This window comes from Podarcis bocagei (assembly GCF_964188305.1).
Source record: "Podarcis bocagei genome assembly, chromosome: 14".
Lineage (NCBI taxonomy): Eukaryota > Metazoa > Chordata > Lepidosauria > Squamata > Lacertidae > Podarcis > Podarcis bocagei.
In genome coordinates this window covers 18600538-18622570 of record NC_138139.1, presented here as the reverse complement: position 1 = coordinate 18622570, position 22033 = coordinate 18600538, and the positions used below count along the sequence as shown (strand labels likewise).

Genomic DNA, 22033 nt, shown 5'->3' with positions numbered 1-22033 from the left:
TTCAAAGTCACCTTTTCCTCCAAAGCATTCTGGGAAGTGTGATTTGTTAAGGGTGCTGAGAGTAGTTAGGAAACCCCAGTACTCTCACAGAGCTACAGTTCCCAAAGAAGAGGGAGGTTCTTCTGGCGCCTTCATTATACGCAGGTGGCGCTGTGGTTTAAACCACCGAGCCTCTTGGGCTTGCTGATCGGAAGGTCGGCAGTTCAAATCTGCGACAGAGTGAGCTCCCGTTGCTCTGTCCCAGCTCCTGCCAACCTAGCAGTTCAAAAGCAGCACGGTGCAAGTAGATAAATAGGTACCGCTGCAGTGGGAAGGTAAACAGTGTTTCCGTGTGCTCTGGCTTCTGTCATGGTGTTCCATTGCATCAGAAGCAGTTTAGTCATGCTAAACATGACCCAGAAGGCTGTCTGTGGACAATCGCCGGCTCCCTCAGCCTGAAATGTGAGATGAGCACTGCAACCCCATAGTTGACTTTGACTGGACTTAACTGTCCAGGGGTCCTTTAACTTTTTGACCTATAAAGCCTTAAACTGCTCAGGACTGCAATACCTCAAGGACTGCTTCTTTCCATATGAACCTACCTGGACCCTGAGATCATCTTCTGAGACCCTTCTTTGTGTGTCACCTCTACTAATAGTAGTACAGTCATACCTCGGGTTGAAGTAGCTTCAGGTTAAGCATTTTTGGGTTGCGCTCTGCAGCGACCCGGAAGTAACGGAGTGCGTTACTTCCGGGTTTCACCGCATGAGCAGAGGCTCAAAATGACGTCACGCGCATGCACAGAAGTGGCGAAACACGACACGCACAGATGCGCAGTCGCGTGTTATGTTCTACTCAGGATGCGAACGGGGCCTTGAAACGGATCCCGTTCACACCCAGAGGTACTACTGTAGTGGTAATAATAATAATAACTATAATAATAATATAATTATAATACTGTAATAATATAACAATAATAAAATAATACACCGTTAGGTACCAGGCAAAAACATTTCTCTTTAACCAGGCCTTTGGCTGATTGACATCCAGTGCCCTTTTAAAATGTGTTGGCGGGGGGTTATTGGGTTGTTTTTGTTTTTATTTTGATTACGTATTTTTTGTTTTTGTATTGTGGACCACCCTGAGACCTGAGGGCATAGGGCAGTATACAAATTGAATAAATAAATGAAATAATAAAAAGAGGGATCGGTAGTTAAACCACTCTGGGAATTGTAGCCCTTTGAAGAGAATTTGGTGGGAGGGGTTGAGTCTCCTAACAACTGTCAGCATCCGTAACAAACCACACTTCCTAGCATTCCTTGTGGGAAGCCATGACTGTTTAAAGTGGTGTGATACTGCTTTGAATGTATAGTGCAGATAGGACATATGTGTTTAGGGGGCTGCCAGGGTGATGTGAATGGGGCTGAACTGCCCTTGAAAAATGAATGTCATCATCCGTGGACTAGAAAACCCCCGAGAACCATAAGGAGAGCCCTGCAGGGTCAGACTATAGGTTCATGTGGTATGCAACCAAGTTTTACTCAGAGCAAACCTGTTGAAATTAATGGACCTAACTCCAGTCATGTTCATTAATTTAAGTGGGTCTACCACCACGGCAGTGGTCTCTCATGCAGTGCAGCTGATGGACATAGGAGAATCCCAGAAGCACCATCATTGCCTTGAGGGATGGGTCACAGGGTGGGGCCCCCATAATTAATATTAACTATCCTGAAATAACAAGGAAAGTTGGGACCATCACTTAGTGGTGGAGCATTTGCCTTTGCTGAAGATTCTCTGCCTGAAACCCCTGGAGAGCCACTTCCACTCATTGTAGGCAGTACGGAGGTAGATGGGCCAATGCGTCCGGCAGCTTCCTGTGTTCCTAAGAAGAATGCCTGTTCATTGTGTGAAGTGTGTCCAATTTCAGTCTGGGAGTCTGTGTTGGTGCTTTGGGTTTCAAAAGCTTGGGAAACACCAGCATAAAAGCTTTGCCAATGCACCTCAAACTTGTGATATAAATAGGGCCTTCGGTGCCTGCTTGTTTTGGCAACCGGGACTGCACTTGGTAGGAACCATGATAATGCAAGGTTGTCCTCCACCACTTATTTTCAGTTTAAGGGATGGTGACTTGTCTCCTGTGGCTTGGAACTGGTTCAGAGACATGGGAATTAACTTCATAATGTGGTACTGTACAGTCCTTCCAAGACTGAGGTTTTTGGGGGGTTGTAAATGGAGGGAATAAGTGTTTGGATGTTCCCTCGTGTTTTGAAATGACGACCCCTTGTCCCTGGAGGGCTAGTGTGTCAAGGGAAAGCAATCGTAATTGAGGGAAGACTGAATGACACTTAAGCCACAGCCATTCTCAGGGAATTGGTCATGTTAGAGTCTCAATTGTGTGTGTTACCAATAGCTACTTGTTCATTTATTGATTGAACAAAATGAATACAGTCGTACTTTGGTTCTCGAACGCCTTGGTACTTGTACGTTTTGGCTCCCGAACGGCGAAAACCTGGAAGTGTGTGTTCCGCTTTTTGAACGTTCTTTGGAACCTGAACGTCCAACACGGCTTCTGCGGCTTCCGATTGAGTGCAGGAAGCTCCTGCAGCCAATCGGAAGCCGTGCCTTGGTTTTCGAACATTTTCAGAAGTCGAACAGACTTCCGGAACGGTTTGAGAACCAAGGTATGACTGTATCCTGCTTGCATGAAGAGCCATAGTGCAGCAGCTTCCTTGTTGCTGCATGGATTGGGTTTGAATTGGCACAAAATAATTTCGGGCAGAAGCAGGAGACTGGGCAGGCAGCCTCTGAATTCGCAGAACCTGGAATTGGGACTTCTGATCATTAAAGGTTATTCATTTTATATAATGAGACATTTGTAGCATGTAGTTCAAGGTTAGAAAAGGTGCTAGTGGGAATGATCAGCTGCTTCCTGGGAATCTCAGCACTTTTATTCAGAGGCCCAAATCCAGACCTAATACCTAAAACATTATTATGCATTTTATGAGTGGGTCTTTGGAATGTAGTGGGTTGATTCAGAGGTAACACATGATCCCTGGTTGCGCAAACCACAGTTTAGACTCCAAACCATGACACAAATTGCAGACATGTAGGCGGACAATGATTTGTGCAGTGGTTTGCCCGGGATCCTATAAGGCCAAGCAACTTCCCATGGTTTGCACTTTGGGTGCAAGGCCAAACCACAGTTTCCTCAAACTGTGGTTTGCAAACCAGCTTCAAACTGTAGTTTCAGTTCCTAGTTTGATTTGGCCACTCAAAACCATGGTTTGTCAGATGTTGGTTATGTCACAACAAAAAATGGTTTGATATTGTGTCTGAAGTCAGGGTAGGAATATCCTATTCAGTGTTCTCACGCTGGCCTAATTCTCACTAAAGTTGTAAACCTCTCTCTTGGCTGGTTCAGACAGAAGAGGTGCCCACTTTGGGGAAGGTCTTTCCTCCCCATTGCAGTGCTGCCATAGGAAGAGGTTTTCTTCCTAGCCCAGTGCTGGAATGAGGAGCAAAAACATATTTAACAGCTTCTGCAGGGTAACAGGCTTGCTGGCTTGAGTTCAAGTGGCTGTGTTGCTCCTCTGTTAAAAGTATATCGTGATTGTGAATTTTGATGTCTGTTTCGAAATGTTTTTATTTTACATTTGTACGGTACTTTTGGGAAATATTTATACTTTGCAAGGTGGCTCAAAAGTGCCTTTAAATAATTAAATTACCTGTTTTGGTGTTTGGAATAACCAAAAATTTGCACAAGTTCACCAAGCTTGCCATTCACTGTAATGTATAAAATTACCTTTTTAAACAATCCATTTTGTGTTAACTTATTATCATAGGTCTGTTTAGCGCCGAGAGATAGAAGGTTTGATACCAGACAGCACAAAATGTCTTTTCAGCTGTGTGTGTGTGTGTGTGTGTGTGTGTGTGTGTGTGTGTGGAGCAGAAGCCGCCAAAACAAAAAAAAATCCTTCCTCCTTCCTAGCACAATCTCATAGTCTTATCGTCGTATGATCTGTCATACTATTCAAAGCAGCTTAAGCTGGACAGAATGGAAAACATACTGGGGACACTTCTTTTCATTAATGAAAGCTTTTTTATGTCTCGCTGTCTCTGCTGGTGAAAAGGCAAAATGAGCAGTAAAAGGCCTGCTTTTCTTGTCTTGCCTCTTTCACCTCAGCCTCTTGACACCTGAGCTGCGTATTTTTCGAACCCACCCTAGTTTTTGTGACTTTGTCTGGTTTTTAAATTGTTTTTAATGTTGCATTTTTAAATGGTGGCAACCCTCCCCATAGGGCCTTAGGGTGAAGGGCTGGTAATAAATTAAAATTAAATCTTAATATCGAATCAGGTAAACAGTTTGTGTGATGGCTTGTGTCATTAGTACAAAAAGTTTGTACTGTTGTTGTTTTTAATTGAAGCAAGTACTCTCCAAGGCTGTGTTAGCTAGGGGTGTTCTGTGATGTTTGTTGATCGGGTTCAGCCTTTCCAGCAACTGCTTTTGAATCATCTGTTCAAACTTTTTGCTAAGGGTCAGATGACTTATTATGGCAGGTCGTGGGACGGATTCCCAGTGCTGTGTTTTCTTTCTTTCTCCATGTTACACATAACCTCACTTACCTGTGACATGATTGGGCCCTTCTGGATGTCCTTCTTTGCCAAAAAATTTAATTGATTTTCAAATTTTTATTGTGCATTCATGATAATTTGTGCTCATAGTGGTATTGGGGACAGGTGTATGTGATTCCCCCCTTTCAATCCTGTTTGCAGCTCCGAAAGTTTCATGGTGTTCGTGCTGCTTTGTTTTCGGTCTGCGCCCATCCTGTAGCTCCCTGCTGAAATCCTGCAACTCTTTTTTATACCACAAACGTTCTGGACATGGTGGGAGGGTGGTTGTCCCACTTCAGTTGCACTGTAGTGCCAGAGTGCCCCTCCAGACTGCAATATTGTGTTAGCATTGGAGGGGCATTGGAGAGCAACTAATGAAGCAGAATTATCCGGTGTAAATCCAGCACGACTCTACTACTACAGTGTCAGTTTCTTGTTGCAGAATACTCCAGCAGAAGCCACTGCAAACCGTGGTGGCACCCACCCTGACTTTTCCCAATTCACAGCATTCGCCTTTAGGGGTGTATGTGGGGGAAAGAACAGGGAAACTCATAATGCAACATCATAGGCAAATGAACCATTAATTATAGGGGAGAAGGTGACATAAGGAGACATTTAGCAGCTACTCTGTGTCTTCTACAGGGTGTAATTTGGCACCATTGTAAAGTTTAAGAGGAGAAAACGTGTCAATTGGCTGCACTAAAATCTCTCTCTCTTTCTCTTAAAAAAAGTTAAGAAATTACCATCTCTTGGGGTGGAGGAATCAGGCTTCAAGGAAGGCATTATATTCTGTATCACCTTCTATAAACTTACTAGGATATATATTCATTTCTCTTTTTTTGAGTTATCCGGTACTTGCAGCCTTGTATCCAGTGTTGCTCAGGATATCAAACAAACAAACATCAGTGCAGTTTTGAAAAGTTCAGTCCGCCATCTTGAGTCAAAATGGCAGCCAACTGTATCCAAACATAGACAAAAACCTGCTTCTAAATCTCAGGAAGCATCATGCAATATTTGGTTATGATATCTTAAGAGGTGTCCAAATGTCTAACAAACAGAGCAACAGTTTCCCGAAATATTTAGTAGATGGGTTTGGATAATTCATTGCCCTCCAAATGTTGTTGGACTCTGACTCCCAGCAGCCATAGTCAGCAATGGCCAATGCAAATTGTAAGAATATCTGGATAGCTACCTTGTTCCAGGAGGCCAATCATACGATTTTAAAATTAGATGTCTGCTGGTTGACATGGACAAGTTTGTTACCAAAAGGGTAGCTTTATATGCTGCTAGCAGTGCAGAACATACAGATTACAGGGATAGTTCCGTTGGTATAACATGAGACTCTTCATCTCAGGGTTGTGGATTTGATTCCCACATTGGGCAAAATATTCCTTCATTACTGGGGGTTGGGCTGCATGACTCTTGTGGTCCCTTCCAGCTTTACAATTCTATGATTCTCCTTTTTTTAGGCCCAAAACAATGTAGGCTGCCATGCAGACTTGTTAACTTAAATGATACAGGGTATTTTTTATTGTCTTAGGTTTTAACTACGGTGGTACCTCGGGTTAAGTACTTAATTTGTTCCGGAGGTCCATTCTTAACCTGAAACTGTTCTTAACCTGAAGCACCACTTTAGCTAATGGGGCCTCCTGCTGCCGCCGCGCTGCCAGAGCACGATTTCTGTTCTCATCCTGAAGCAAAGTTCTTAACCTGAAGCACTATTTCTGGGTTAGCGGAGTCTGTAACCTGAAGCGTATGTAACCCGAGGTACCACTGTATTTGTATTTCTGATATTTTATGTTAATGTCCTCCTGGATTATAATCATCATCATCATCATTCTTTCACTTTACTTACGGTTTGTTTAGTGGTTTGTATTGTGATGGACATTGGCTATAAGCAATAAAAATCTTGACTATTTGTGACAGGTGAAGGAAAAGCTGAATTGGCGAAGATAGGTTTCTGTGGGTTTCTAAGGAACATTGAAGTAAAGCTAGACTGCAGTGCTGAATTGCTTTTCTTGAGAGTAAGCCCAGCACAGTGGGACTTGCTTCCAACTAAACATGCAGGGACTGCAGAACACACACAAGCTTGATATATTGCCTCAGAGTCCTATTGCCAGCTAACGTCATGCAAATATTTGAAAGCACCTGCTTTAATTGGCACACACACTTTTGGCTTCCTTTTGAGGAAAAGAGACACAATAATGACATATTCATAGGTTTTCCTCTGGAAAACAACAACAACAACCTCCATGAGTCATTTTGGTGCAACCCCCTCCCCATTGTATGCTCACAACAGCCCTGTGAGGTAGGTCAGGGTGAGAATGGCTAGCTGTCCTAGAGTCCCTAAATGAGCTTCATGGTAAAGATTTGAATCCAGGTCTCCCTAGTCTTATTCCAAGACTTTAGCTATTATGTTCCACTGCCTCTATAAACTTATCTCTCTGTTGTGAAAATCCTGGTAATTTCACTATTGGGTAGATTAGAATCGAAAGGCTTATCACATGAAACTGAAGTGCTAAATTGCACAAGGATTTTACCACCTAGGAGGCCAGCGTATGAATCAACTGTAGGACATAATTTTGTTTCACAGCTTCAGGAATTCTGGCCCGTTCATGACCCCTTAAAGACAACAGGCCAGTTGACAGGTTTTATTGTGCCTCAGTGCTTGTTATATTGAAAAAACAACTTTTTTTTTTGCTATCGTTTCAGTACTGAAGCAAATCCTCTCTGCCTCTTTCATTATCTGACGTGGCGCTTTGCTTTTTCAGATGGTGACTAATTTAAAAGCTGCAGAGTCATGTGCAACTTTTGACCTATTTGTGGGTTGTGTCAGTCAGTGTTAGCAAGTTCTTGCAGGATGCCACTCATTCCCTGCTTAAGATTATTTTCCCCACCTACCCTCATCATTGACAAACCTCCCTCCATCTATCTTTGTCACACTGCTAAAGCTATGCATCCTGCAATTAAGAATTGATTGAACCCTGTTTATCAGATGATGTGTCTTCGAATAAAACTGCATTGCCTTACTTGCATTATTCATGCTTGGCATTTATAAAGTGCTTTGATCGCTCAGCAGCATTATCACATAAACGTTGATCAGTATGGGAATGTGCTTAGGTCAGTCTCCAACTCATGCAGAACTCTTTCTCCTTCTCATCCTGGAGACCGGTTAGATTCATCAATTTAAAACTTTCAGTCAACTAAAAAGATGTCCCAGATTAATTGGGCAACAATTTTTTAAAAAATACACTGAATAGATGTCCCAGACCCTCCAAGTGTCCCAATTTTCCAGAGACAGTCCCAGATTTACAGAAGTCATCCCAGGTGTCCCTATTTTCAGCGGAGTAATGTTAGAGGGTAGGGAATAATCTGACCCCCGAGCCATCTGAAGGCAACCTTGTATAGGGAAGTTTTAAAACATTAAATGTTTTATTTATTTTGTTTTTATATATGTTGAAAGCCACCCAGAGTGGCTGGGCCAACTCAGTCATATGGGTGGGGTATAAATAGTAAAATTATTATTATGGAATAGGGTGCCACTATTTTCATCGGAAAAATGTTGGAGGGTATGGATCTCCCGGTACTTTGCCAGGGCATATATCTTAGGCCATAGGGTGCATTCACCTGCTAAAGCAAAGCAGCTTTAAGTCTGGATGGGAGACACATGGCAACCCCATGAACACTGCCTTGAGCATATGGCAGGAAAAGGACAGTATGTAAATGTATGAAATGCTGATGATACAGCTCTTTACTCTGGCTGTTTGAGATATATATATTTTAGGGCCCACCCTATTCCTGTGATTGCAGTTTGTTTTAACTGCTTTTGAATGTTGTACTTCTAATTGACCCACCCTAGGACCTTAGCGTGAAGGGCAGGTAAACATTGCTAATTATAATAATAATAATGAGATTACGATATCTAGTTTATTCATTCATGATACTGTCTTTGGCCAACACTTTGTGTGTATTCTGCTATTTAGGTATTTCTTCAGTTGGATAACAATGACTCTGGAAAGCTAAGTGAATGATATGCCAAGATGTTCTCATAGTAATGGCATCTTAGACTTGTGAATTGGTACTTGCCTTGTCACTTGCTTCAGGGATTCACATTACATCAGGCAGAAGGGTTTCAGTAAATGGGAGCAATATTGACTGGATTTCTCTTTCTTTCAGTATTAGCAGGAAATAACTAGTGTAGATTTCTGAAACTGTTGTGGACTAGTAACCTGAGAGTGCATGGCTCCACTTCTTCAGTAAGAATGGACCTAGTGTGTGTGTTTAAGTACATCTCATTTTGGCAGACTGATTCCTTCCTTAAGTAGGAACGCTTGAGGAAATTAAACTAAACTCATCTGCATCTGCATCTCCTGCACGAATTGTAATTTAGTTTGTACAGATTGTAATTTAGTTATCCACTGGCTTTTGGGCTTCCTAAAACCGCCAACATGGTTCCTCGTTTCAAATATATATTAACATGCATTGATCAGAAATATTTATCTCGAGAGCAAATATGTTGAAAGAGGTATATTTAAACGTTGATTTGTGTGCTTTGTGTTTGGAAAATGTCAACACACTGACAGAGAAACATTGATTGTTGTTGTTGTTCTTTTGAACTTATCATACAAACCCTGGTTGAAGACTGTGCTGCTTGGGGTTCAAACAGCTACTTCAGGCATGCTTATGTCTTGGGCACACTCAGTGGAATTATTGGCCCTCTAGAGCAAGGTTTCCCAAACTTGGGTCACCAGCTGTTTTTGGATTACAAGTCCCATCATCCCTGACCCCTGCTCCTGCTAGGTAGGAATGATGGAAGTTGTAGTCCCCAAACATCTGGAGACCAAAGTTTGGGAAAGCCTGCCTTAAAGCCTGCTGTGCCACAAACTGCTTTTGTAAAACAAATTCCTAGGCTGCAAAAGTGGTTTGCCATGTGTTGTGACGAGGCTGGTCCAAATACATAAATAAATACAAACATTCATACACTGCCAAAGACTCCCTTCGACCTACAGAAATAGCTGGGCTGTTCGTTGCCTGTCTTTCTCTTTCAAAATAGGGTGGTCAGAATCCATAGGGTGGTGATCTCCAAATGAAGAGTTGTGTAAACTCAGCTCAGTTCCCCATCTGTCTCTCAGCCAGCCTTCCCTTCTAAAAATAGCACCCCCTTTCTCCCTCCCTATTCTTAGACGGTGCATTAAGTTCAGAGTGTCAAAGCAGGAAGTAGCGGTCAAGTAGGGAAGCAGCCACGGGTACTTCCTTGGGGTTAAAAGTAAGATAGACGTCACGTGTTGGCTAGCGTCTAATCTCGCCTTCCTGCAAAGCCAGTGATTCTTCTCTCCTTGCAATATTAATCGTCCTTGCTAACACGTGCGCACACTCCTGTTCAATCCGTATTCATCCAGGCAGCTTGATTTTGTGACAAGATGACACAATAGGAAATTGGCATCCTGCCACATAGTGTGTATAAATCATTGTGCTCTTTCTTTGGTTGGAAAGAGGGTGTGAATGCAGTTGTGAGGGGTATCTGTCTTTCTTCCTGTATACGGATTCTTTCCACGGTTTGTTTGTTTTTTCTAGTGTGCAGTTGGACACAGAATGTACAACTGGGAGGGAAATGTGCAGTTGGAAAGCTGATTATGTGCACTTGGAAAGGGGGGGTATAACTGGGCATACATCAGGTCTATGTGCTCATTAACCCCTTAAACAACAGGCAATGCCAGGGACAGCGTATACACATTATTTGGTAAAGTGCACTCAGTTTCCATACTTAAACTGCCCAAACCATATTAAAACGCCTTCCTTTTTCAGCAGAACCACTTCTTCTTAATCTTCAAGCAGGCAACACTTTGTTGCATCCTTGCAACTAACCTTTAAAGTTAACCTTGGACCTGTCTTGCACCCCGTTCCTTCTTTGGCAGCCAAGTAGCTGGTCTGGGGCAATGTTAGAAACTCAGATATATATATATATAAACTAGACGCCAAATGGCTCCTTAAACCAAGGTTGCAGTCACCAAAATGGAATGCCTTGGGCAAGATGGCTCTAAAGTCTTACTTTTCAAATGATGGACTCACTGTGATTGATTCTCAGTTGGCGAGTTCAGATGACAAGCTTGAGCTAGGTTAAGAGCTTTGAGAAAGAAGAAAAGTCGCTTGATCCAGGTGTACATTGGCAAAATCCAACCTCTCTGTCTTAATGGTGACTCCTCCTGCTCAGGCTGCACAGAAAAAACAATATGGTTCCAGAAATTCATCTGATTGTGCAAATAAAATATAAGTGATAGAATTCTACAGGATGGGGTATTAGTGTGTGAAAACAGTCCCAATCCAATGATCCCCAGATGGTGGAAAGGCCAGGTGCCATCCTGGCACCTGGGCATCTTCACTTGGTTGCAAGTGGTTGAAAGCCAGGTGCAAAATGTGCCTGGTGCCTAAAGGTAAAGGCACCCCTGACCATTAGGTCCAGTCATGGCCGACTCTGGGGTTGCGGCGCTCATCTCGCTTTATTGGCCAAGGGAGCCGGCGTACAGCTTCCGGGTCATGTGGCCAGCGTGACTAAGTCACTTCTGGCGAACCAGCGCAGCGCATGGAAACGACGTTTACCTTCCCGCCAGAGCGGTACCTATTTATCTACTTGCACTTTGACGTGCTTTCGAACTGCTAGGTTGGCAGGAGCAGGGACCGAGCAACGGGAGCTCACCCCGTTGTGGGTATTCGAACCGCCAACCTTCTGATTGGCAAGTCCTGGGCTCTGTGGTTTAACCCACAGCACCACCCGCGTCCCTCCACAGCGCCACCCGTGTCTAGCACGTTTCAAACACTGTCTGGGCCACTGTCAGCCAGTGGTGGCATATTATAATAGGTGCAAAGATAGAAATTTCCTGTTTCTGCAAGTAGTCGGGCCCTGCTTTTATTTTTTAGTACAACACTTTGCACTTATGAGCCTCTTGATGTTGGATTATGGGGTTTGGCAGCAAACACGCAGCCAAGCACCTGCACAGTGTTTATGTAATTTGGCGACCCTGAAAATAATTTGACCTTGTCCTCAAAGGCACACTCTCAACACACTCAGTGCCCAGAATTTGATCAATGAAAACAGTTGTCATTTGCTTTCCTGAAGGAGTGTTACAGTCACCATTTTTTTATGTCCTTCCTTCTCCCCCAAACTCCGTGAGAGACAGGGAGAGAACTTCAGCTTGGTATGAGAGGCAGAGGAGATCCGGACAGCCACTACTAATATATTTTAATCCCCTTTGGGTTTGCTCAGTAAACTCCTCTGTTTCCTAGTCAGTTTTTTCAGATCGCCCAGGTGAGTCTGAAATAAACCATATAGAAACCCTCTGGGAAAAGCTTTCATTTGTTGGCAACTTGATTCTGCAGACCAGCCTTAGAAATAGGAATAATTAAGCGGCGTGTCTTAAATAAAATAAATAAACCCTTCTGTTTGCAGAGCGCACTGAAGACAACTGCTAATCTGATTCTGGCTCTGCCTTGACTCTGAGTCACCTGGCTGAAGGAGCAACTTGTGCAGAGTTTATTCCTGCTTTGGTGCGGGCTTGTTTGTTTTTGAATTCACATGAGACTAAATATCATTTTTCTCATTCGAAAGTATTTTTTGAACCATGATCAGGCTATAGTTCAGAAAATCTGTTGAGATTTTAGCAGGCCTGGCAGTATCGGAATAGGCCCAGGCCACAAACTTGTATCTCATTGGCCTTCAGTTTCTCTAGAGGTCTGGTGTTAATTGGCCTACCTAGTTTGGTCTGTGGGGCCTGGCACCTGTCAGTCTGGGAGTCTCTTTAAGCTTGTGCTGCAGCTGCTATATATAAACTGAGAGGAGAAGGGCTGGAGTAGGAAAGATGAAGAACTGGCAAGTGGTTGTCTCCTTCCTTCCTTCCTTCCTTCCTTCCTTCCTTCCTTCCTTCCTCCCTCCCTCCCTCCCTCCCTCTCTCTCTCTCTCTCTCTCTCTCTCTCTCTTTTCAAACTTTGGTTGTTGAATGTAATATGTCCCGGAAGCCCATTCAGTTTCCGAAATGTTTGAAAACCGATGCACGGCTTCCAATTGGTTGCAAGAGCTTGCTGTACTCAGCAGAAGCTGCGTTGGACGTTGGCTTCCGAAAAATGTTCAAAAGCCGGAGCATTTACTTCCGGGTTTTAGGCATTTGGGAGCTGAAACATTCCAAAATGGAGCTGTTTGGGAACTGGGGTTTGACACTGTGTGTGTGTGTATGTATGTGTGTGTGATATACATATACATATACACCCCTGATCTCACAGGCACCCAAGCAATAATACCATAAGCAAGGAGCAAAGCACACCTTGTGTTCATTTGGCTTTTTACACTTGTTAGTTTGGGATGTCCAACAGGGAATTTGTGCAACTGGAAAATCTCATTTAAAAAACCCAAAACCTGTTTCTTTGATGTGAAATCCTAAATCTATAGATTTCCCCCCTCTTTTTGAAAGTGCTTTTTGCGAAACATCTGAGGCTTTGGTCTAAAAATAGTAAAACCTGCCATTTGCTGAGACAAATGTGGCAATGTCCCCTTTTTAAAGAAGAAAATGTTTTTCATATCCTCTGGGCAGAAATGTTTTTCCGTGCTTTGCTGTTTACGTGCATAGTTTGAACAAGTAGAAAGCAGAAGTATCAGAGCAACTTCAGAGCAAGTATTCTATCTGGGGATTGAGAACTCTGATAAAACACATGCTCTGCGGGTAGGCAATTCCAGACCTGCTTCCTGACCTCTCCACGCAAAGGCAGAAGAGCTGGGAAAGACATCTTCTGACCTGAGGCCAATGAAAGCTGCTGACAGTCAAAGATAGTACTAGGCTAGTGGATCAATGATCTGGCACAGGATAAGAGCGGGTTGTGTTGTGGAGTTTTGTTTCTTTTGCTGTAGAACTGAGTTGGCTGAAATTAATTTTCAAGGGCATTGACTTGGATTGAGCCAGAAATTTACTCTTGAATGGCCAGTTCTGAAATCATAGAGTGGAAATTAAATATTAACCGTGTTCCCTTTTGCTTCTGGATGCTCCAAACTGCATACCAACAAGCAGGCTACACTCACATTTTGTGTGTTTCATCTTTGATCAGGGTGTACTAAAGGAAAGGGATTAGTGCCTCCGCTTACCATACGAAAGACAGACAGACACAAGGCAACCTTTTTTGTTCGGAAGTTAAACCTTGCAATATATCCCAATACAATGGTACCTCTGGTTGCGAACGGGATCCGTTCTGGAGCCCCGTTCGCAACCTGAGCAGAACGCAACCCAAGTCTGCGTGTGTCGTGATTCGCCACTTCTGTGCATGCGCGTGACATCATTTTGAGTGCATGCGCAAGTAGTGAAACCCGGAAGTAACCCTTTCCGGTATTTCCGGGTCGCTATGGGACGCAACCTGAAGCAAACACAACACGAGGTATGACTGTATATCACGGTGTCGGAAAGGTGGGAGGAAGAAGGCGGTTGCCCCCCGCCCTCGGCAACCGGCCACACAGACAATCAGCAGCATCATGCGCAGCTTCTGCCGCTTCATGGTGAGGGTGGGCTGCACAGCCCCGGGCAGAGTGCATCTGCAAGGGCACCTCATGGCAACGCAAACGCAAACACAGAGCCCTGGGGCGCCGCCAGCCTCCCTGGAGCTCTCATCTTGCAAGTGGCGGCTACCAGGAGCTACCCTCTGGAATGTCACGCAAGGCACAGGAGGCGGCTCTGTTCCACCTGGGTGCAGCTCAGCACCTGGCATGAGGAGAAAGGGAGTGAGGAGGCAGCCGCTTGCAGGACCAGAGAAAGAAGCAGAGGTGCTGGCTGGCTGGCTGGCAAGCCCTACTTGAGTCTTGGGCTCCCGAGGCTGGCGGCTGGGCTGAGGGAGGAGTTGGCAATCATTGGGCAGCCTTGCATGGCGCCTGGGAGGGAAGTGCGCAATGCTGGCTGCGCCCAGGGGGAGCGGGGGTTCGCGACACATTGCCTGCCCCAAAACTCTGAAATCGCGATCTCCACTTTAGATCAGTGTTGGACGATGAATCGATACATGACTCAGCTCTACTCGTAGCACTAGAAGTCGGGGAGATCCAACAAAGATTCAGGACAGACAAATGAAAGTCATTATTCACACAGCTCTTGGTTTTAATTCTCTCCCACAAGCGGCAGTGATAGCCACCAGCCCAGATGGCTGGGTTATTTTAAAGGATTAGACAAAGTCATGGAGGAGAAGGCTCTCAGTAGCTGCTACCCCTGATGGTAATTTGCTTCTGAATACCATTTGCTGAAAACCGCAGAGGGAGATGGTTCTCTTGCACCTGGGTCCTGCTTGCAGCCTTCCCATAGACATCTGGTTGGCCACTGTGAAAAAAGGATGCTGGACTGTATTGGCCAGGGGTCAGCAAACTTTTTCAGCAGGGGCCGGTCCACTGTCCCTCAGACCTTGTAGGGGGCCAGACTATATTTTGGAAAAAAATATGAATTCCTATGCCCCACAGATAACCCAGAGATGCATTTTAAATAAAAGCACACATTCTACTCATGTAAAAACACACTGATTCACGAACTCTCCGCGGGCCAGATTTAGAAGGCGATTGGGCCGCATCCAGCCCCCGGGCCTTAGTTTGCCTACCCATGGCATTGGCCATTGGCCTGATCCAGCAAGCTCTTCTTATGTTCTTAAGTGAGGCTTATTAGGGCAGTATAAAAGAACCGAAACAGCTAGCCCTGCCCATATTTTATTCTTGGAGTTCGCTGAAAGATCAGCATATGAGAATGATTCCCTACAGTTGTTATATACTGCCCAGTCTGTGACACTAATCAGAATTATTCTCCAGTCAGAAGTTTTTTTAAAAAATTTCCGCGCTCATGAATGACTGTGGTCCGTTTTCTAAGAGATAATTTCTCATCTTCTCAAAGGAAGAAGCGTTGTCATTTGACGGCCATCTAAAGAATTTTTTTGTTGGGCTGTTTCATTTAGTCTTTTCTGCCCTCACAGGCACGTTAAGACACTTTGGCGTAAAGTGGTACATTCAAAACAATTAAAAACCAGTCAATAGCTTCTTAATAAATCACTTTGCTTCTGGAATTGACACTTCTGTGAAACGCTCTCCTTTCAGTCCACGCTCAGAGAGCCTGAGCTTTGTTTACTGCTCCTTTTCTTAAGTCGATATTGAAATGGCGTGCTGTAAAATAAAAGCTGGTGTCATGGCACTTCTTTATAAATCATGTTCAGAGTGGCATATTTCTGATAATTACTGTGATAGGACTTGAGGACCCGCGCAGTAGGATGCTGTGAAAGCTTTTTACTTAGGAAAGGGTGACTTTTCTCCTCCTCCCCACTTGCTGCTTGTCAGGAATGTTTCGTGTAAACGAAGTTTTTCCTGCTGTTTGCGTCTTCTTCTCCCTGAGATTAACCAGAGTTATTGGCGTGTTCCACTTTATAGCCCATTATAATCTTTGATCCTCAAGCCGGTGTTCCACTAATCCGTATCACAGCTGCACTCAGCCTTTCTTGTAAGTAGTAATTACTGTTTCCGTGTAACTAAGCTATTCACGCCGTACTATAGACTCAAAGGCCTGCTCTGAAGATGAAACTTCCTAAAATTATTGATTGAATTTGTTTCCCATTCTTCCTCCCAAAGGAGTCCAAGGCAGCAAATGTATATACAGTTTTAAAACAAAACCAAAATGCTCTAAAAACACCTGAAAGCAGTTGCAATTGAAAACAGACTTCCAGCAAATGATTTCAAGATTCCCAGGAATCGTAGTCTTCAACCACCAAATGTCTATTTTTCTAAACAAATCACATGTCTCAGGGCGATAAAATCACAATATAAAAACACAGAATGTAAACAAGAATGTTTTCAAATTCCTCCTGAAAGTTAATATTGATGGAGACAGGCACACCTCACTAGGGAAGGCATTCCACAACCATGGGCCCACCAATGAAAAGGCCCTGTCGTGGGGCAGTTCCAACCAGGCAGCTCTGGTGGCCCCACATCACAGAATTGTAGAGTTGGGAGGGACTGTGAGGATCATCTAGTCCAATCCCCTGCAATGCAGGAATCTTTCACCCATAGTTGGGCTCAAACCAACAACCCTGAGATTGAGAGTCTCATGTTCTACCAACTGAGCTGTCCCAGGCTTCACCTGCTGATCATAGAGGCCATGACAGTTGGCATAGAAGAAGGTACTCTATTAGGTACTTGGGTCCCAAGCCATTTGCGGCTTTATATTCTAGGATTAACACGTTGCATGTGGCCTGGTAAGACATTGGTTGAAGGCATTTCAAATGTTCTTGCAATCCACCTCCCCGAGGGTGGTCAAATAGAGCAAAGATGGAACTCTGGTTTCTCCTGTTAGGAGTTTAGACGAACACAACCCAAATACTATCAACTCTTCAGCTCTTTGCCTCCCGCTCTCTTCCTGGCCTAAGTTCTTGCCTTGGATACCTGTTTCAGTTTCATAAGTTTGTGTCCACGTAGTGTTGCATATTTGCAGTTAGTAAATCTTGATTTGGGGGAGGTGGGGGTTGAAAATGATGTAACGTTTTGGTGGCCATACTTATAAATATTGTGTTCTCTCCAACTAAGTCCTCCTACGCAGAGGACGCACTGAAATGAATGAACCTAAGTTAGTCATGTTCATTAACTTCAATATGAGCACGCTTGATTGGAGCCAAATCCTTCCTCATCAAAGCTCGGCACGTAAACATTGGTTATCTTGCAGCCAACATGGTGCCCTCCAGGAGTTACTGGACTACAAATCCCACCATCCATGACCATTGGCCGTACTGGCTGGGGCTGATGGAAGTTGGAGTGCAACAACATTATGCTAGCCCAGTGCTGCCCACCCTGGCTCAGGATATACCTGTTGACTTCTGCTCTTGCTTCCTTGTGACTTGCAGTATTAGCAGACTGCCACTGGGCATTTCTTTCTGCAATTAGTACTTTTCTCTCCTAGCTGTGTTTGATGGGAACCCTTGTTTTCTTGATCAAAGTCATTTGAAAGTTGCAGTCTTTCTGAGCCAGTCTTGCTTAGGAGTTGATTGGGGCCACAGTGGCCACTGAAGACACTACACAGGTTGGGGTACAGCATGTGCCTGGATAGCTCAGTTGGTTAGAGCATGGTGCTGATAACGCCAAGGTTGCAGGTTTGATCCTGTATGGGACAGCTGCATATTCCTGCATTGCAGTGGGTTGGGTTAGATGGTTTTCAGAGTCCCTTCCAACTCTGATTTTATGATTTCTATGTTTACGCTGTAACAAACAGTTGGTTAAGCTGTGACTCAAGATCCTGATTCCTCCTCACTCACCCCAGTTGAAATTGGCTCTTTGTATAGGAGGATTAAAAGCCTGAGATTTGGGGGCTAATCCTACTAAATGCAGCTGTCTCTGATCCTATTAATTGGCTTCTGTAGCCTGGGAATGCTAACAGGTATGCAAGGTTTCGAGGCTGGAGTAGTAATATTAAATAACAACTCCTGGCTTTGCTTTCTTGCATCCTCATGCTCCACAGTCATCAGCAATTGTTCAGCTGTTGTTTCTTGGTTGTGTTAAGCCGAATGAGATCACTTGTGCCTTGGTAGGTTTATTGAATCACACACACTCTCGCCTCTAACCCTGTTGGAGGTGATCATTCATTTCCCTCACCGCTTAAGACCCGCTTGATGCTCTTCCAGATGTTGTTGGACTACAACTTCCATCATCTGTTGGCTGGGGCTGATGGGAATTGTAGTCTTGAAACATCTGGAGGGCAGCGGAGAAGACAGCTCAAGACCATGTGATCCCTTCAAACCCTTCACTAGCTGCTGCCTTGCCCTCTTAATTTTTAAAGCTAATCACAGCCCAGCTCTCACAGCCCAATATTTATTCATCCACAGTCTGTGCTCTTCAGACTCATCTACCTTTGTTGGACTAGACGGGTCTCTGGTAGGGCGGTTCCTATGACGGGGTGGGTGATTTAGGAGAAGGCTATCAATGACTACAACTCATGACGGCTGAGATTATCTCCATTGTTGGCGACATTGAGTCTCTGAATGATAGTTGCGCAGGGTCACAAGTGGAAGGGGGTGTCGTTGCATCAGGTTGGCCACTGTGTGAACTTGGGTGCTGGACTAGAGGGACCTTTGACATGAATCCAGCAGGGCTCGTCTTAGGTTCTTACCTTTCCCCTTGTTTCTCCATATGCCTCCTCACCTCTTTCAAAGTCTGTTCTTCCATAAAGCCTCGCCTTACCCAAAAGTCTTAATCACCACCTGAAACAAAAGCTGACATCTCCCAACCTCTCCAGGCACCACTAGCAGATCTAGATTGTACACTCTTTGGCACAGCACCCTATTACTACTACTACAAAGCGGCCCTGTATGTCAAAGGGCTGGTATGAAGTTCTTTGTATTGTTAATAGAGCATTTTCCACCTGCATTGTTGATTTCAGGACCAAACTAGGCTGTGTCTACATAGGGTGGGCATACATGGCTCTTCCCCCAACCCCCATGGAAAAGCAATCTTTGAGGAGACAAATAGCAGGAAGAGAAAGGGTTAAATATCCTTCTCACCCCTCCCTCCACAGCTGCTTTTTGTCAGGGGTCAGGAAGGGAACCCAGTACACTTAACTGATAAGCTTGCTGCATAATGTCCCCTTCTGCTCTCACTAACATGGCGAAATCTTGATCGGCTTTTAAGTTCAGCTTAATTTTAAAAAAGTTCCCTCAAGACAGAAACCTTCTAACATCTGCGATTTTTTTCCTGATTTTTGAGGAACTCAGGTTTATTTACATCTTCAATATTTTGAAAGTGTTGACAGTGTGCAGAATGCTTTTTCAAGAGTCCTTATCCTAGATGCTGTCTCCTGCCTTCATCCTCTAGCTACAGAATTGGGGAGCTGGCTCAGGTAGAACTGGATCCGGTTTTTCTTGTTCTTCTTCAGAGGTTTACTCATCCTCCTATACTACTTCCTGTTTTTGTCTATTTGACAGTGTTGGTTTCCCCCCCTCCCCCAACCTTCCTACACTGCCACTCATGATTTTAATAAAATCACTCAAGTCAAACTTTCGGATTTCAGGGAATTGTTTCTGCATGCACTGAGCTGCCATGGATTTTCCTCCTTGCACCTCTGTTCTGGTATATTTTCTAGTCCAAGCATAGGCCCCATTTGCTCAATACATTTAAATCATTCTCTAACCACTTTAATAGTTATGACTTCCCCCAAAGAACTCTGGGAACTGTAGTTTTGTTAATGGTGTTGGAGGTTGCTAGGAGACCCCTATTTCCCCTCGCAGAACTACAATTCCCAGAGTTCCCTGGGAAGAGGACTTGAGTGTTAAACCACTCTGAGAATTAGAACCTGCACCCTATTTGTTAACAGCTGTAATAATATTAATGACTGAAAATTGTAAAGTTTCATTACTCACTTCTCAGAAAGATTGGCTTAATAAAGTTTGGGATTTGGCTATAACGTCAAAAAACAAATTATCTAAGTATAAGAATTCCAAGTGATATGGAAGTCAATTATGGGAAAACTGGTTGCCCCTCATACAATTTTGTCAGGAAAATAATTACCTCCCGCAATGCAAATTCAAGTAGGCCTTGAGTTTTGTTTCATTTTTTTTAATGGTAATTTTATGTTAAGGAATATTTCCTTGTAGAGTATTATTTCTGAAGTATTTTTCTCTGGAGCAGTTTTCCTTATAATTGTTAAGAATTGTCAAATGATTAGGTAAAAATGTAAAAATACAGATTCCAGCTACAAAAGCTGAGGCGGCCAGAGACCATCTTGGCTTTAAGACCTGGAAGACCTGCCCCCGCCTTGCTGGCTTTCCCCCTTCTGGCCTAGAAAGGCAGGGCCCTGACAGACTCCAACTGCAAAAGCCGAACAGATGCTTAAACTGCAGTATTGTTTAGTGGGGTGCTGTTGGTTTTTTTTGTTGTTGCTGCTGCAGTTGATTATTATTTTTTTTTGTATCTTTTCAGCTCTTATTTTGATTTATGCGGCAATTGTCCAGTTTTGTCAATTTTTATATTTATTGTTTATAGCTTCTGCAATTATGTATCCCCCCCCCCGTAAGCTGCTTTGACCATGGTTTTAACTGTGGAAAGGGGGCCATACAAATACAGTGGTACCTCAGGTTACAGACGCTTCGGGTTACAGACTCTGCTAACCCAGAAATAGTACCTCGGGTTAAGAACTTTGCTTCAGGATGAGAACAGAAATTGTGCGGCAGCGGGAGGCCCCATTAGCTAAAGTGGTCTTCAGGTTAAGAACAGTTTCAGGTTAAGAACGGACTCCAGAACGAATTGTACTTAACCTGAGGTACTACTGTAAAATGATTGTGATGATGATGAGAGGCACTACAGTGGCTAGCCCTGGTCAAAGAACAAGCTTTTAGCTACAGCTCATAGTTTGCCCAGAGTAAGATATGTCACAATATTGCAATTATACCATCCTCTGCATTGCTGTTGTAAGCCAACTTGAATAAAAATGTCTTGCACCACCAGTGAAAGATGCATAGGCTGCAGCTTTGGCAAGTCTCCAGAGGAGAGAATTTCAGTGGAGAGGGGCAGCCACTGACCACCTCTTTCTGCAAACTTCTTATGACTCGGTGTATAGATCCCGATGGTATACTTGAACTTAAAGGTCATGCTGGTCTCAGGTTGGTAGGGGCTTTATGATGTCTTTGTGGAATGTCTCGAATGCAAAAAACTTAAGGGCGGGTCTGAACTCCTTGACTAACCCGACTCTCTTGTTTTCCCAGGTCACTAGAAAAAGAGTATGGCTCAAGAAACCAACCATAGCCAAGTGCCTATGCTTTGTTCTACTGGGTGTGGATTTTACGGAAACCCTCGTACGAATGGCATGTGTTCGGTATGCTATAAAGAACATCTTCAACGACAGAATGGTAGTAATGGTAGAATTAGCCCACCAGGTGAGTTCAGATCTCCAAAATGTGTCAGGGTTGACTTCTAGATGCACAAGCCCATGTGGCTGCGGTAGGGAACCTCCAGTTTGCTGGTCAGTTTGGTCCATAAAGCCATCTCCCCCCCCCATTCCCCCAAACCAATCAGCTGACGTCACTGGGTGACATCAGGCGATGGGCAGGTTGTGGGGTTCACTCCTGCCAGGTGCTGCAGGTAACATAGGGGAACTTTAGCCACATCGTGGTGTTTCTGTGTGCTTTGGCTTCCATCACAGTGTTCTGTTGCACCAGAAGCTGTTTAGACATGCTGGAAAAATAATAATAAATAAATAAATAAATAAATAAATAAATAAATAAATAAATAAATAAATAAATAAATAAATAATTTTGTATCCCACCCATCTGGCTGGGTTTCCCCAGTTACTCTGGGCAGCTCCCAACAAAATTAAAAGCACAATAAAACATTAAACATTAAAAACTTCCCTGAACAGGGCTGCTTTCAGCTATCTTTTTAAAGTCAGGTAGTTTATTGCCTTGACATCTGCTGGGAGGG

General features: G+C 43.9%; 1 protein-coding gene across 5 annotated transcripts in view; it reads left to right on the top strand.

The window, feature by feature from the left end:
- ZFAND6 (zinc finger AN1-type containing 6) overlaps positions 1 to 22033 on the top strand; it is an 84300-nt gene that overhangs the window by 42004 nt on the left and 20263 nt on the right. For all 5 annotated transcript variants that reach the window (XM_081171300.1, XM_081171303.1, XM_081171302.1 and 2 more), the window contains exon 2: positions 21319 to 21489. In XM_081171300.1, the coding sequence (XP_081027426.1) occupies positions 21336 to 21489 (154 nt within the window). In that variant the 5' untranslated portion in view covers positions 21319 to 21335. The remainder of the gene's footprint in view (positions 1 to 21318; positions 21490 to 22033) is intronic.